Source organism: Stegodyphus dumicola, chromosome 7 (assembly GCF_044657685.1).
Source record: "Stegodyphus dumicola isolate Sdum_Otavi_A_Nest chromosome 7, ASM4465768v1".
Classification (NCBI taxonomy): Eukaryota; Metazoa; Arthropoda; class Arachnida; order Araneae; family Eresidae; genus Stegodyphus; species Stegodyphus dumicola.
The window spans coordinates 88697488-88713585 of NC_140774.1; the positions used below are offsets into that span (position 1 = coordinate 88697488).

At 31.2% G+C, this 16098-nt stretch overlaps 1 protein-coding gene across 1 annotated transcript in view; it reads left to right on the forward strand.

The window, feature by feature from the left end:
* The window catches only part of LOC118195817 (calcitonin gene-related peptide type 1 receptor-like), a 527958-nt gene that overhangs the window by 375810 nt on the left and 136050 nt on the right, over positions 1-16098 (forward strand). The window contains exon 8 of the mRNA XM_085820565.1: positions 6009-6159. Within this exon, the coding sequence (XP_085676691.1) occupies positions 6009-6159 (151 nt within the window). The remainder of the gene's footprint in view (positions 1-6008; positions 6160-16098) is intronic.

Consider the following 16098-nt stretch of genomic DNA (forward strand, 5'->3'; position numbering starts at 1 on the left):
GTTGTAAACATTCAAGCGATATGTCTAGTCTTGAATGAGGTTCATAAAGAAGCTATTTATCAATTTTGTGAATTTTCTGAGTGCTTGTAAATACGAAAATCTACAGAATAATGCTCTTTTTTATGTTCTTAACTGTTTAAGGGGGGCCAGACTCCACTAAAGTTTGCAGTTTCATGTTTGTCGGTGGCTTCTTTGAGTGTCCATGGCATTCATTTCCGGGGATCATTTTGCCAGATCGAAATTTTTCTATCTATCTGTTTCACTCGCTTACTGTTGCCATTTTCCAAATGTTTTTGTATCCTTCTCTTTGCCTCCATTTGTGTGATGAAATTGAGGGTCATAAAGAAAAGTGTTAGTTTCTGCGTCATATCCATGATTTGTCCAACCAGTCATATACCAATGAAGAACGTAAATTATTTCGAGAATATATACCAGGTTATTTAATGTTTAAACTGAAATCGTTTGAAGTTAATATGACATTGGATATTTATGATGATTCCTACTGTCAAAATTTGAAAATGGTATCAGTTCGAAGTCTGATATTTTACGTGTAACGACCTAATATTTCATTTTCATCTGGTAATGAAACTTAATTATTTGAAAACTATATTTCTAAACAAATTTATCTACACAACTCATGATATAATACATTTTTATTCGGATTATTTTTCAAGTTAAACATTAGTTATAAATATTAGCAGTAGTAACTTAAACAGTTAATAACAAAAACGTTTGTCATACTGATAAAATTAGAATTTCGAAAACTCATAAAAAGAGACTCTCTTTTTTGCATATGCCCACTAAAGTACATAATGCTACAACGTACTAGTAATTAGTAAGAAAACGCAATACTTTCGTACGTTTTGAACTGTTTAAACATGGTACACAGTTACGACGAGAGATTTTCTTTTCCTTATTTTACCTTCGTGTATGAGATAAAATCATACACGAAATATTACTATTTCTCAGCGCGAAATGAAAATTTGTCTCTGTATTGTTTTTGATATATGCTCTCGAATCTTATAATACAGAATTCCGTTTTTTAAAATCCCACCAGCGGCCGAGCGGTAAAGACGCTGAACACTGTTAGTTCGGTCCGAGGTTCGAATCCCGCGAACGGGCTGGCTGCATGGACGTTTTCGTGGTTTTTCCCATGTGTAACGTATATACGAGCCAGTTTCCCTTAGAACGTCCTCCACGAAGGCATCCCTCCCCTTAGGCAGATAGCCCTCGTGTGCTTTGCTGTAATTGAATAATCCAATCCATTCTTTAAAATTTTTCATGTTTTCCCTTTTTTTGTTGTCTTGGTAGAACAAATTAACAAAGAAAAATCACGTGATAAAAATGGACATCTACAAAGGAAAAAAGGAATTTGAATCGAAAACGAAATCTATTTTACATCAGCATTTTTTTAAATATACAGAAATCCGATTTCGAGGAAAATCTAATAAACAAACATTTTGGATATGTTACATTTTACCGACATAGATATAGAAAAGTATTTTCATTATGTATGTCTCTATACATCCAATCTAAATTGTTCGAAAGTGTCTCAAATGTCTCTCCCGAAAATGTAAAACTCGATTATTTCTTTTGCAATGTATTATTGCCTGTCAAGCAGTTATCGACATACCTATAGAATTGAATTCTATTTCCGTTCATGCTTTTATTTTGCTTCTTTATGCGTTTGAACCTGGCACTACAAAGAAATTGTATAAACCTATGAATCCATTTCAACGGCCGTTATTTTCATCACGATCTTATCTTCAGTTTATATTTTTTTCTGTCTGTATTTGCTTACTTTTGCCTCCAAGTTTCGTTTTCGTAATTCTATATATTTTAGTCAAAGGATTGGTGAAACCAAGTTATTTATATACCGATAAATAAGCTCAATTCTAAAAGAGGAAAACTTATAAAATTATATTAAATCCAACATAAATATTGGCTAAAAAACTAATCTGAGAAAGCGAGAATACCTGAGAGTCCGATTTCATCATCTGCGACACTATGCTCATAATCTCTGGTTAAAAAACTGTTGCATCGCATTAAGGTCTTTCATGCTTAGTATTTTCGTTTCAGTGTAAAACTTCTGTTTGGCGAGAATATTGTTTGTAGTGTGGTTTATTAATGCCTTTCTTTCTCCGCATATGCCTTTTCGATTAATATTTGGAAGTTTGTGTTTGCGCGCGCGTCTTCAAAGTAATCACCTCTGATGCGCTGTTGAAACATTTTCAAATTTCAGTAAATGTCTAGTAAAAATAATAAATATTGAGCTAATAGTAAAAATTAAAATAATTTGCATTTGAACATTTATAAGCGCTGCGGCAATAATGAACATCATGTGCACTAACAAACATCACGTGATGATTTAAATGACCGATCTCGCAATGTTTATCTCAGAGCTATACTCATATTCAAAATTATTTGTACATGCAATAAAATCATGAATTTCTCTGAAACTGTGAACTGAAATTTTATGAATTTGTGTTTTGTTGCTTTACAGAATTACAGAATGTAAAGAAACAAAATAAGAATACAACACATTCTATAAAATAATAGCTTGAACCAATAAAACTTGTAAGAATATGTTACATGAAAAATTTTTAAAAATAGAAACAAATTAAGGGGTATCAGAAACCCCTATACCGACAATGTGAAGTTGGCCATTTTCGATGTACCTTTTCTCAAACTCTACTGTAGATACAAGCTTGAAATTTTTTCTGTAATTAAAGTATACCTATCTGATTATACTGAAATGAGCTTTTGAAACATTTTGAATTTTAGAGTAAATTACAGGATATTTTGTTAGGCATATTAAAATTTAGCACTTTTCTCACATAAAAAAATTTAATTTTTTTTTCTAAGTTTATTACAAAAAGCTCATTTTAGTAAATATTAGGGAAACTAATAAATAAGCCATAAAAAGTTTAGATACCTATGAGCAGTAGTTCCTGAGAAAAAGTACATCGAGTATAAAAAAATCACGTTCGGAGAAAAACGCGTTTTTATGTAAAAATCCTCATTGATCAAAGAAGTAGATGACAAATTAAAATTAAATTTTTTTACAGTTCTAATTTTCATAGAGATTAAAGAATCGTATTTTTAGAAAGATAAAAGTGCAGAGAATTTGAAAATGGAAAAATCCGAAATAAAAATTTTTTGAAGATTTTGGGGTTCCAACTCCCCTTAAGGCTTATGAATTTAATATGACATGTGATCTACTCTGACATGTACATGCATATCATAACGCGCATTCATGCTAGCAGCAACGCTATTAATCACAGTTCGGGGAATTAGTTATATTCCAATCTTCCAGCAATGCAGTCTTTACAACATTTATAACAATTTTAGGGAGAGGATGTCTCCGTGAAACTGTTTTTCCAAGGTATAAGTTCTCCAGTGGATAAGATCATGATATTTTTCTAATCAAGATATTCACCCAATGTCAAGGAATTCATTAATGACGTTTGCGCTATGTGAACGAACATTTTACTCCATAAATAAAAGGTCAGATCCGTATGCACTTCTAAAAGTCTTACATAAGGTTCTAAGACCTCATTCCGATATTTTAGGGCAATCAGAGATCCTCCGTTGAAAATGTTTTTGTAGGGACGTTTGTCAGTCGATCATTATTTCTCCCCATATCATCACACCTTCATTAATGAAATGGTCACGTTGCGTAAAGTTCGAAAATATTTCTTGCTCCTTACCCCATTCAGATGTAAAATCAAATGTTAAATTAAACCTTGTTTCGTCAGTAAAGACAGCATAGAACCATTAATTTTCACTGCAGTTTTGAATTTCTTTACACCAATTAAAATGATCCTTCTTTTATGGTAAAAACTGCAGAAAGCATATCCTCGGCATCCTGGCAGAAATGCCGGTGAATCTTTACATTATGGTAACTTCGCGATTTTTTGGAGAAAATTTGGCGACCAACCCTGCTACAGTAACCTGCTAATTTTGTTTTGGACGCCATTTTGTTTTTACGAAATAAGTGCTTTTTTTTTTTTTTTTTTTTTTTTTTTTTTTTTTTTTTTTTTTACTCAACATTTTTTCCAACAATCTGCTAGCCGAATTACGCGTATACTAGAACTTTTATGGAACAAAAATGCTTAATCATGAGGAAGATTAGGTGCGAAATTGGGAGAAGTGCAGAATCGCAAACTGCTTGCCGCGTTTTTAAGAATTGCACATACACGGTATCCATGTACACGTCCACCTATTTTCACTTAATAAAACATCCCAGAATTGCACAAAAATGGCATTGCGTACACTCTTGACTTTAGACTAGAAGAGAAACGCGCTAATGTGACAATCAAAATCGTAAAAAACAACCTTATATTTAGCGTAGGTATAATGAAACACTCAATCGATTTCGAGGGCAGCTAAAGGTCCCTCCTCATCAGGAGAAAGAAATACATAGGATGACCTATGTATTCATTATACCTACGCTAAATATAAGGTTGTTTTTTACGATTTTGACTCTTGACTTTATCTATGTACACATCGATCTATTTTCACTTAAAAAGTCAAAGAAAATTGACAAAAAATCCAATTCTTCTTACTCTTGTAAAAAGCGCCAAACAAATAAGTGAACGATTCTGCACTTTAGCAGCGAAATTGTTTCTAAGTGCTTATTAGCTAAAATCACGATCGGAATTTTCCGTAAAATGTCACATTACATGTCTCATGATCTCTCATTTCTCTGAGACAAAATAATCTGTGATTCGAACTATGTACTTCTCAGATTATTGCTAAAGTCCTAGCTAGTAACCTTTATCACCTTCCCAAAATGTCGCCAAACTACCTGTTATAATATTCTAAAAATTAGCCGAAATTCCATTTCCATTAAGCCTTTTGTATACAATTTGCCGTGATATAACAGTTCCAGCGGCGCTGCAAGTTCACTTAAGTACCGAGCAGTAGACTTCGTGTTACTTGCGCAATTTTTGACAGATATCGATTTTGAGAAGCCGTTGCTGTTAGTTTATGACATTTTCCATGACTACTGACAAGAGTTTCAGAGTCCTGAAATTATTTTCATATTTAGAGACTGCCTGTCTTGAAATATTCACACATCTCACTGCTTGCACGATTGTCTGCCCGTTTCTAAACGGCAGACAATTCTAAGCGGCTTCTAAACGGCTACTCCATAGATTCTTCCAAAAGATACTTCGGAGTCTTAACAAACCGTTTTGAAATCTGAAATCAGACGCATACAAACTGAAATCAGACGACGTATTGCAGAAATTCACTTTGAGCAAAGCGCTAGATTCACCATCAGATGGCCTTAATTTGCGTTTCAGAAGCTATTTGACCACTTGAATTGGATAATGTAAATTGTAGAATTGATTGGAATTGGCATCTAATTGAATAATACTAATTATGCTTATCCCTTATACATTCCCTATAGAAATGAATTACATCGATTGAATATTTCCCGGAATACCATTATTTTTGGACATGTAAAGGTAAATTTGCACGTAAGTGCATTTTCTTTATTTGACAGTTTTAAAGTTCTAATTCAAATATTACAACGAGATTTACTTGAAAAGATTTAGAAATAGCTACAGTGCCTAAAAATGCAAAAAGAAAGTTAATTAACTGATCAATTAATTAAAATAAAAGTATATAAAAGAAAAAATTAAGTTAGTTACAGTCTGCTCCATATTTCATACTGTCGTTTCGTATTTTTACTAAGTATATTTGCATCTTCTCGTATGTTTCAGGAATATGAAAACGAAAGATAAAGAAATTCGAATAGTAAATTAGCCCAAATAAAATTTTTAAAAATCTTATGAACTTATTTGTTGCTTTCAATGGTTTCAATGAAGTTCATTTAAATCAGTACAAGTTAAGATACACAAAAGTTTATATTATTTAATAAGTAAATTATTTAATAAATAGGTAAAGTACGACATTAGCATTTTAATTCTAATGTTTTACTTAACATTTTAATGCATTGCAATTCAAATAATAAGTTCACTTCTTTCTCATTATTGTAGATTGGATGTAAAGTGTTGTACATCATCACCAAATATACGCGAATGACTACCTACATGTGGATGTTTTGCGAAGGCTTTTATCTTCACAAGCTCATAGCAGCATCTTTTGCAGAACAGAAATCTTTGAGGATGTTCTATTTCATCGGTTGGAGTATGTATACAGCTTCAGGACTTTTATGTAAATTAACATTTTTAAATGTATTTATTGCAACATGATTTTTGCTAGCTATGACTGACGTCATTCAACTTAGATTACTTAACTTGAATACACGTATAAATTCTTTGTCGAACTGAAAAATCTATTCAACAAAGAATTTACAGATATATTTTAAAAATAAAAAGTACTCATATATTATCCCGTCGACCTTGAATGTTGGTTACCATTGAGCCATTAAAATTGACGAAGATTCCGCCAAATTTGTGCCAGTCGTTTCTGCGGAATTCCGAGCCTCACTTCTATCTCCAGCTCTTACAATAAAACTTTCATCAGTCTCTCTGTACAATCTATCAAATATTCACTGCTTCGGAAGTATTCGACCAGCTTGGGTTTTGCATTGCGGAAAAAGCTTTCATTGATTTGTACATTTTTTTAAGACCTCTGTTTTTACCGATGTATCTGTTGAGATTGTTTAGAGTACAAACTTTTCTTAGGTGATTGTTTAGTCAGACGATGTTTGCTTGTTCTTTTTTTCCATTCAACAGAAGTTAATTCTCTTGGCTAGCTAACTAGAAATGAACCGGAATGCGGTTACAAATGTGAATCTAGAACCTTCGCATTAATTTCTTTCCGAATGCAAGAACGAAGTCCTGCAATATCAGTTAATTTATAGCCTTCTTCATAAAAAATGTAGCTTATCGAGAATCAGTCGGGAATCAGTCAAGAAATAATCGAGATTCAGTCATACCTCGAAAGAAAGATACTATAACTCGTCCATAAATAGCGATAAATCGCGTTGCTCGGCAACAGTTTGACTGTCGACAGGATGATACGTAAATACCAAACCAAATAAATAGCCTCGTTTCTTAATTCCATTACATCTACATTAATAATTTAAAATTTTCTCATTAAAGATTTTATTCAATTTTATCAGAATACATGTCGCAGTACTTTTTATTTATTTCAACTGGATAATTTTCTGCTGCTAAAACCGCATTCATGCTTTAATAAGCTTTTATTTTAATGATCAGAGACATTTACGTACATTGACATTTAATCATAACAGTGAAATGTAGACTGGAATCCGGGAACAATATTATAAGCTGATGCAAATTTTTATTTATCTGTTGTAAATATAACATAAGTATAAGAATTCACAGATGGCACTTTCGAAGATTACAATTAATGGCGCAGATAAACTGAAAGGAAATACATCGCAATCGAATCGAAAATTAGATAAAAGTGGCAAATCATAAAGATTAATAAAAATAATTATTTCAGCTACTCAGTAATTAAACACTCGGCTGTGTTTATTTAAAACAAATATGTGCTGCTTTTCGTATAAGAACTTTCAACAGTTTATTAAGAAAGAGATGACTGCAAATTGTCAAAAGCGAACATAAATTCCTAGGTCAGGTAGAAAATATGACATGGTGATATGCGCAGCAGGATTATTTGCCTTCTTCTTTAATGCACTAGTTTTCGTATCACAAAGTCAACATATTTCTCGAAAATAATAATTTAGGAGTAGTAAAGCAAGAAAGCTGAGTTTGATATAGGTTAAGAATTCGGATAAAAGAAGCTTATACAATCTCAATGCAAAATGACAGTGAATATTTAGAGTGTTTTAGACGGAGCATTAAGATAGCCACTCATAATGAGCTTATTTTGTTGAAGATGTTTCTACAAGGAAGATAATTAAATTGTTTAAATACTGTTGTGTGCGTATGGCTAGTAATGAACTGAAATGGCATAGAAGAATCAATAGTTATCACTTCAGACTACTAAGAACGTTAAATATAAGACAATACATGAAGCTCCAAATGTGTAATTTCGCACAGTGATCTCTTTATAATCTCAATAAAGAAAACTGATGCTCTTTCCAGTCTTATAGTATAGTTTTCCTCCGGCGAAAATTTTCAGTATCTTCGATTTCTCGAAATTTCGAGAAGGCACATATAGTTACCGATAAACTTGCAGTTACATAGGGATAGAACCAAATTGTCACCAAATAATCTCCAAATTTGGCGACTTTTGTTGATTTTTCGCCACATTTGGCGTTATAATTAGTTAGCGAAACCATCGGCAGCTTGCATCAAGGCCATTAATCTCAATAGCAATTGGGCTAACACCTGTAATCCGGTTTTTTTTATTTCTGTTAGTAATCCTATTCCTGGGATCCTATTTTTTGCATTTCTGTTAGAAATCCTATTACTGTAATCCTACAAAAGTTGGCATACTAAAGACTTTCACGCTGCATAATACAAGAGATACTACAATTTACATATAATTTCACTAGAAGTATTTACATATATAAAAAATTTAAAAAAAATTATGTACCTATAAGGATGAAACTAAGTGAATTTTTTTCCTCAAATTCAAGGCCAAGAAAAACAATAAAGTTCTACACTAAAATAATTAATTTTGTTTGATTAATAACTGACACAGTGACAAATTACCTTATTCTAGTATGCGGAATGCGATTACAAATGTGAATCTAGAACCTTCGCAGTATAAGACTTGTTATATGGTTCCTAGGCACACAGTTTAAAGGAAAAAAACCATTGTGTACTATTCGTTCAGTGCATAGTTCAGTGCAGCTAATCATAATTTATTCACTTAGTTAATCGTAATTGATAAGATCATAATTCTGAATGATCTGAGAAATGAAACGTTCATGAAATGAACACATGTTCGAATATGTTCACATGTTCGAAAATGAACAGGTGCTGTGACTATTAAAAGGATACGGAGCCATAAGATATCTATCTTTATCTTCCATTCACAAGCTGGAAATAGTACTTAGATGAAAGTAAGATTTTATGTTACATCTCAAAAATTTTGGACTCGAAACTTACATAGTTTTGCTTTTGTGCCGAATTCCAAATTACATCTGTATTCGTTTTTAGAATTCGAACTACAGCACCGACTAAATATTTCAAGCGAATTATTATTCACATCTTCCCAAAGTTGAATTTTGTATTTGAATTCATTAATTTTGTCTGGGCAAGTTAATGTATTCTCAGGCGTTTCTTACATTTTTCAATTAAGTTTATTTAGATATTCAAGTATGTCAGTTAAGCTGGTTGTTTCTTGCAACAAGTAGTTGTCTTTTAGCTTAGCTAAATACTAAAAGTTACATTCAAAACATGTTTTTAACATATTAAACATATTTTATTTCTTTTTTTCAAATTATTAAGGATGGATGCTTTCTTCTCGATGGCCCATGCATTTTTGTACAAAACAATGAGGACTTATGATTTGATCCCATTTTATCTCGTAAAATTGAAAAATGACGCTACTTAAACCTTTAGGCCTGATTTGGGCTGCATTCACCATTTGTGTAAGCGCGGTACTTAATTCTAAAGGTACATTTGATATATGAACTTGAATGAGGAAAGCAATATTTTATTTGAATATCAGGATTTTCAGACCAACCTTTGAACGCCAAACCTCTGTCTCTTCCAGTCATTGCAGCGACATCATAAGTACATGAACTTACAGAGTTTTACCATGAAATTTTGAATGTGCGAAAATTTTAATTGATCACTTTAAATGTTTCCTTTCTAGTTGTTCGTTTCTAGGATTCTTTGCAGAATAAATCATGTTCATTTAAAACTTTCTGATCAAGAATTCGAACAAGTGGAACGAGCTGATAATAGTTCTAACACGTGCTGATTCATCACACTATACTGAAAATTTCTAAAATTTCGTAAAATTTCGGGATCAGTGTTTCTTCTATGATAATTAACATGTCTTCATTGAGCCAGTTGATAATATTTTTTAAAGCGGTACATTTTCGGCTTCATCCATTCCAAGCATAGTTTTGATAATTCCTAAAATTAATAACAGAGTGATAAAATAAGTAGTCTGACAAAGACATTTTATGGCATTAGTATCAATCTTGCGACTTTGTAACTCGCGACTAGAACTCGTAAACGTCTTTGGGGCTTATCTCTGAAAGAAAATTTGCATTTCGAATTTGTTTTCAGAGACGTTTAAAATAGTTAAAATCCTTACATGAGTAACATGTGGATTATTTAATAATATGTTTAATCTTAATAATATGTTTCAGTACGCTACAGTAAAAATAAAAACTTAAGTTTGTCATTTCATAAATTGAACCTTAGGTTAGTTTATTAACTGAAGTTGTATTGTACTTAAATGTTAAAATTTGGTTTATCAAATTTTGTATGTGACTATGAATCATACTGTAAGATTATTACACAACACATACACGAGTTTTAAATACCAAATCTGAGAAGCGTTTTATATACCAATGTACTTTTTATGAAATTCTGCTCGAAGGTTTAAGTAAAATTTCACATCCAATTTATAAAGTTTACCCTAAATCTAATATATTGTTTCCGCTGATAAAAAGTTATAAATATTAAAATTGAAATGTTTTGTATTACAGTTTAATGCAGGTTTTCATTAAAAACTACTACGAGATTTACGAAAGGCACGACCTCCAATTGTCCATTAAAAAAATGTCCATTAAAAAAATAGAAAATCAAGATTTCAAGTAAAGTATCATTTTCGGCTGCCCATTTTTACCTAAAATCTAATCCACTTATATGAATGCAATTTTATGTGAAGGCAGAAATCTTAAATGTGAAACATAGAGTTATCGTGGACGAATTGTCATATCCAGGCAGATAGATAAGCTCGATGCTAGATAAACGTTATTATAAAAACAGTAAAGTGTACCGGGGAACCTAATTCGAGCTTATTCAATAATAGCTCACTAGCGATATTTTGGACCGAAAACATTACTTCGCTTACCCATGTATATAGGTTGGCGGAAGGTTAAAATATTACTATTTAATGCTCTACTTAAATTCAGTTTAAGAGGTGAAAGAAAATTTTATTTAAAATGTGATGAAAATTTGAATTTTCAGTTCATAACTTATTAGTAAATATGCACTTAAATAGAATAGTTTTCCTCAGAACCAAGCAAATTACATTATAATAGAATCCTTTGTTGCTAACCAAAAAAACAAATCAAGATGAAATAAATTCTCATTCCGATGAAATATACGTTATACTCATCGAAAGACATCACATTATTACAAAAAATAGGCATAGCTGTCAAACTACTCCAGAATACTTAGCCCTACGTAATCATAGAATATAAATGGTATACAGAAAATATAAATATAAATTAAAAAATATAAATATAAATGGTAATTTACAGAGAACAGAGACGCACCCTGTAAAAAATTACATCCAATTAATTGCTACTCTGGCCTTGCGGCTAAATCAGGAAATTTAATTGCGATATTCACGTTGGCATCCTATTTAACTGCAATACTCACTTGAGGCTAAATCAGGAAGAATTTTCTTATGAGGTGCACCGCGACTCACCTATTGACTTAAACGCGAACTTACATTTGGTGGTTACCTAAAATGAATCGGGTAAATTTTATTTTGAACTCCTGCATAAGAGGCTTGCACCATATATTTCACAAATGGAGAGTAAATGAAAAATTCCATCGCCTTAATTAGGCGGTGGTAAACAGCAGTCTCTTATGCCAAGGCTTTCAGTTGTACAGCGAAGTTAATTTTTACAGAGATTTTAAGCACATGGTTTCAGAAATTTTCTAAACGAATAATTAGAACCTTCTAACTAATTTTAAGCTGTTTTTAGAAATCATAATATTATTTCACTCGAATATGACAACAGTGATATAAATTCGCTTACTAGCCATAGACACGTACTTAATAGAACAAATAGTGATCATGAATATGTCTCCAAGCTGCTAATTAATTTGCTAATTACTTTCGAAACAAATGTGATGTGGATGTCACACGACTTCCTTATATGGTCTATTAAATTATTCAAACTTTTTGCTGCACTTGATTTAAACATATTTCCTCGAATTAATCTTAGTTAACCGATCGCTCAAGGCAAATTGAAAATAACATCAAAAATTGCAAATTTTGAAATTAAATATTCTTACCGTTTTTTTCAAACTACTAATTTTAATTTTTCATAACGAGTATAAAACTTTCCCAAATGGAAACCAGGAGACCACGTTAAAAGTTAGGGTGCGTTGTTTGTCAAAAATTAATTTTTTTTTTAAATTTGACATGACCGAAACATGAATATTTTCGTCATTTGAAACACTTCTGCAATTGGAAGTCTATGACTAGGACCAACGATTGCGAAAATAAAGGCCGGGTAAGAACTTTCAAGCCTTAAGCTTTGGATAAGAGGGTGTTACGTTAAAAAAATTAAGTGTTTAAGGTGTGTTAAACGATTAAAAGTTTCGTAAAAGGTTTACGTAAGTTTAAACTTTCCGATTAAATTCACTGTTGTATTTTTATAACATATGTGATGTGTTTACAACTAATTTTACTTGATTTTGCATTTTACAATTTTTATTGTGTACTATAAAATCTTGTTTTTGAGGCTGAGTTTCATGTCGGGGGAATCGCTTGGCATTGTGAGATTGAGTGTAAATATGTATGGAAACAGTTTTATTCTTTTATTCATTTGCTCTCATGATTTTGCTCAAAATGAAAGAAACATGAATTCAGTACTCCTTAACTGTTCAGCTTTTAACGTTTTAAATTATTACCCCTTGATAAGTCGATTTGGAGTGTTAAAAATCTTAAATTAGTAATAATTAGTAGCATCTGAATTTTATAAAATATTTTTTAAAAAATTGGTTAATAATTTCTTATTTTGTTTAATATTTTTAAATCTTTGCAGTTGTTAATGCATCCATCTTTGTTGTAAATGCAAATATTTTATATATTATAATGTGCTTCTTTGCATCCATCTTTGTTATAAATTAAGGGGTTATTTTATTCTTTAGTATTTTTCCAGGATAGTATAATCTATTCTATTTAATAAACTTTAGGTTTTGATATATATATGTATGTTTAGTTTTTCGCGATTTCAGAAAGAAATGTATTTTGCAGTAATTTACAAACAGGCATTCTTCTTAGAACATAAAATTTTATTTCTAGTTCACGGTGATAGACAAATTTTATACAATTCTTAAGTGGCAAAATTTTCATACTACTCCTAGCTGGTAAAATCTTCAGAATTCTAATCTTTTAAAACAATATTTCACATTGCTGAGTAACGGTTTAATACAAATATGGCGTTGCCACTTCAACAATAATTATATTTATGTATTAAATAACAAGCTATTACAGTACACAACTAGTTGTTACAGCAGTTCCATATACAAAATTTCAACATTCTTCGGGTGATAGTTATGCGAGATGCATATATACATACATGCATACATACATACCTGCATACAGACATGAAGAATGGATATTTCTGTTAAAATATGATATCCAAAATTTTCCGCAGATAAAAATATTCGTAGAGACATTAGTTTACTTCGAAGAAGAAGAGATGAAAAATGAGCAATGCCCTCACCGGGACTCGAACCACGGACCTCTCGAATATACGTTGAGCGTGCTGACCACTACACCACGAAGGTATGCTAAGAAGGTGGGATAAATACCTTATATACTCCCCCTTTTAAAGGGCAAGTGGGAAGTAGGGGACCCAATCGCCAAATCCTGGTGGTGGAGAATTGTTCTTCACCGCTTTTTTTAGTTCGGGCGCCACTGTAGAGACATTAGGTTATTTCGAATTCGCAGCAGAAGAGATGGAAAATGAGCAATGCTCTCGCCGGGATTCGAACCACAGACTTCTCGAATACGCGTCGAGCGTGCTGACCCCCTGCACCACGAAGGCATGCTAAGAAGGTGGGAGAAATACCTTATATACTTACTTCTTAGAAGGAAGTAAAAAAAAAAAACTTTTTAACGTTTTTACTCAATATTTTAGAAATATTAAGAAAACTATAAACCCAAATATGTAGTAAAATAATAAAATCTAAACAAATAGTGAAATAGAAGTATATGTATAAGTAAATATTTTTTACTGAATAACATCAATTTGGAAAAAAAAAACCGGGAATAAATTTGGCAACTAATAACAGAATATATGTCTTTCATTTTGAGAATCTCTGTGCTGTTTTTGATTAAATATTTCAAACAAATTTCCTGAGTACGGACTAAACGTTGACAAACAAATAACGGGGAAGTTACTTTGAATTGGTTTAAAATGCACATTTTGTTAAAAGCAATTTCTCAGTATCATAGACTAATATTTTACTCTTTGCATATGAAATAAATAAATAATCATAACTTAATTCCCTTTAATGTACTAAAATGGGCTAAAATATGCATTTCGTCTGTTTCCGCTACACGAATAACTATTATTTACTTGAAAAAGTGTTTTCTCGTTTTTTAATCTGAACCTAAATCTCTAAATCATTTGATATTCTTATTCCTAGCAAAATATTTTGCATTATCTTTCAATATTTTATAAGAAGAAAATACTTCAAGCGGAGCTTTTTTTGCGGCTAGTATATTTGATAATGTTATTTAAGTGGAAAATATCTTACCTATCAATAAAAAGATAATCTGACATGTTATAAAGGAAGATGTGTATATATGTACATAGTTAAGTCCGTGACATTTTTAAATTTTAAAGAATTTCAGAATCTTTCACTTTTTGATATGTAGCCAAAATATATAAAAACATATAATACAAACTATACTATAATCCTTTCTGTTTCTCAGACGCTTCAGGTAAATTCCAATTTATTTACGCTTTCGCCAAATCCGTGCCAATATCATGTAGATGCACAACTTACTTTGAATTGCTTTATTCAGAAGAGAACTTTAGATTTAGGATTATACATAAATAAATGAAGAAAACAGACTTTCTTCGTCTTCTTAAATTGAATTCAGAGTTAAATTTCACTTCAAAAAGTCTTTGGGAGGAGAAAAAAAATTAAGAGAGGAACTTGTCCTTATTTGTTTTGCTTCCTATCGAAAATCTTTCGGTGTAGATTTAAAAGTAAATTTATTTGTAAGAAAGTAATATATTAATAAATTTTCGCAGTTGGCATTCTAACGCGTTTTCAGTTTTAGACTGTAAGACACCTTATTTGATATTTATTTTTCATTTACGGAAAAAAATTTATTTGCTAAGAAGACATGCACTTACACAAATTTTCGTATTCCCACGGAGTTCTATTTGTGCTTTTAAGTTTTTGAAAGTTCAATAATTTTCATTTAGCGTGTCATGACATTCTTTGTTTTCTATATTTGTAGAATAGTTAATAAATTTTATTTCGATTTATATTATTTTAAGAATAGGTTAAGAAACTTTTCTCTGGAGCTTTAGGGTAAATTGAAAGTTATTCATGTCTTATATATATTAAAATAAAATGCATGACATGTTTTACGGGTATAAACTTTATACTTTTTATCGAATAAATATAACAAAACACTGTGGTAATGAATTCGTGCACAAAATTAGGACCAATTTATTTACAAAAGAAGGTGAATAGTCGGGAATCATGCCAAAGGTGGGAACCTTGACTTTCTTACGGTTTTCTTCTAAATGCATTCAAGAAATTGGTCTTCAGAGGGAAGTCAAGTCATGAATAGGTTGAATGAGCGGCACAGCATGAAAATGTTCAAAATACAAAAACCTCCATATTTAATAAATTTTTTGATGTTATATATATAGAATATTAACAGTTAATATATTTGCTATTATGCATTTATAGCTGAGTTGGTTTATACATATACATCTCTCTATATAGTTATTGAGAAAAATTTAGAGTTCAGAGTCCTTCCTTGTCAGAAGAGCTAGATTTTTCTAAAAGCTTTAAATGACTGATAGTCAAGGTAGCTGCATCTATGACAGACAGAAACATATTGTGATAAACGTAAGCAAAACAAAAGAACTTTATAACAAGACTTTGATATTTTTCTTTTCATGCTTAAAACAGAATGTTTTTCAGGAAAATAAGATGTACATGAATTTAACTTCTTTAAATATTACTTAATTTGCAGTTTGAGAAATATATTGTTACGGTTTTT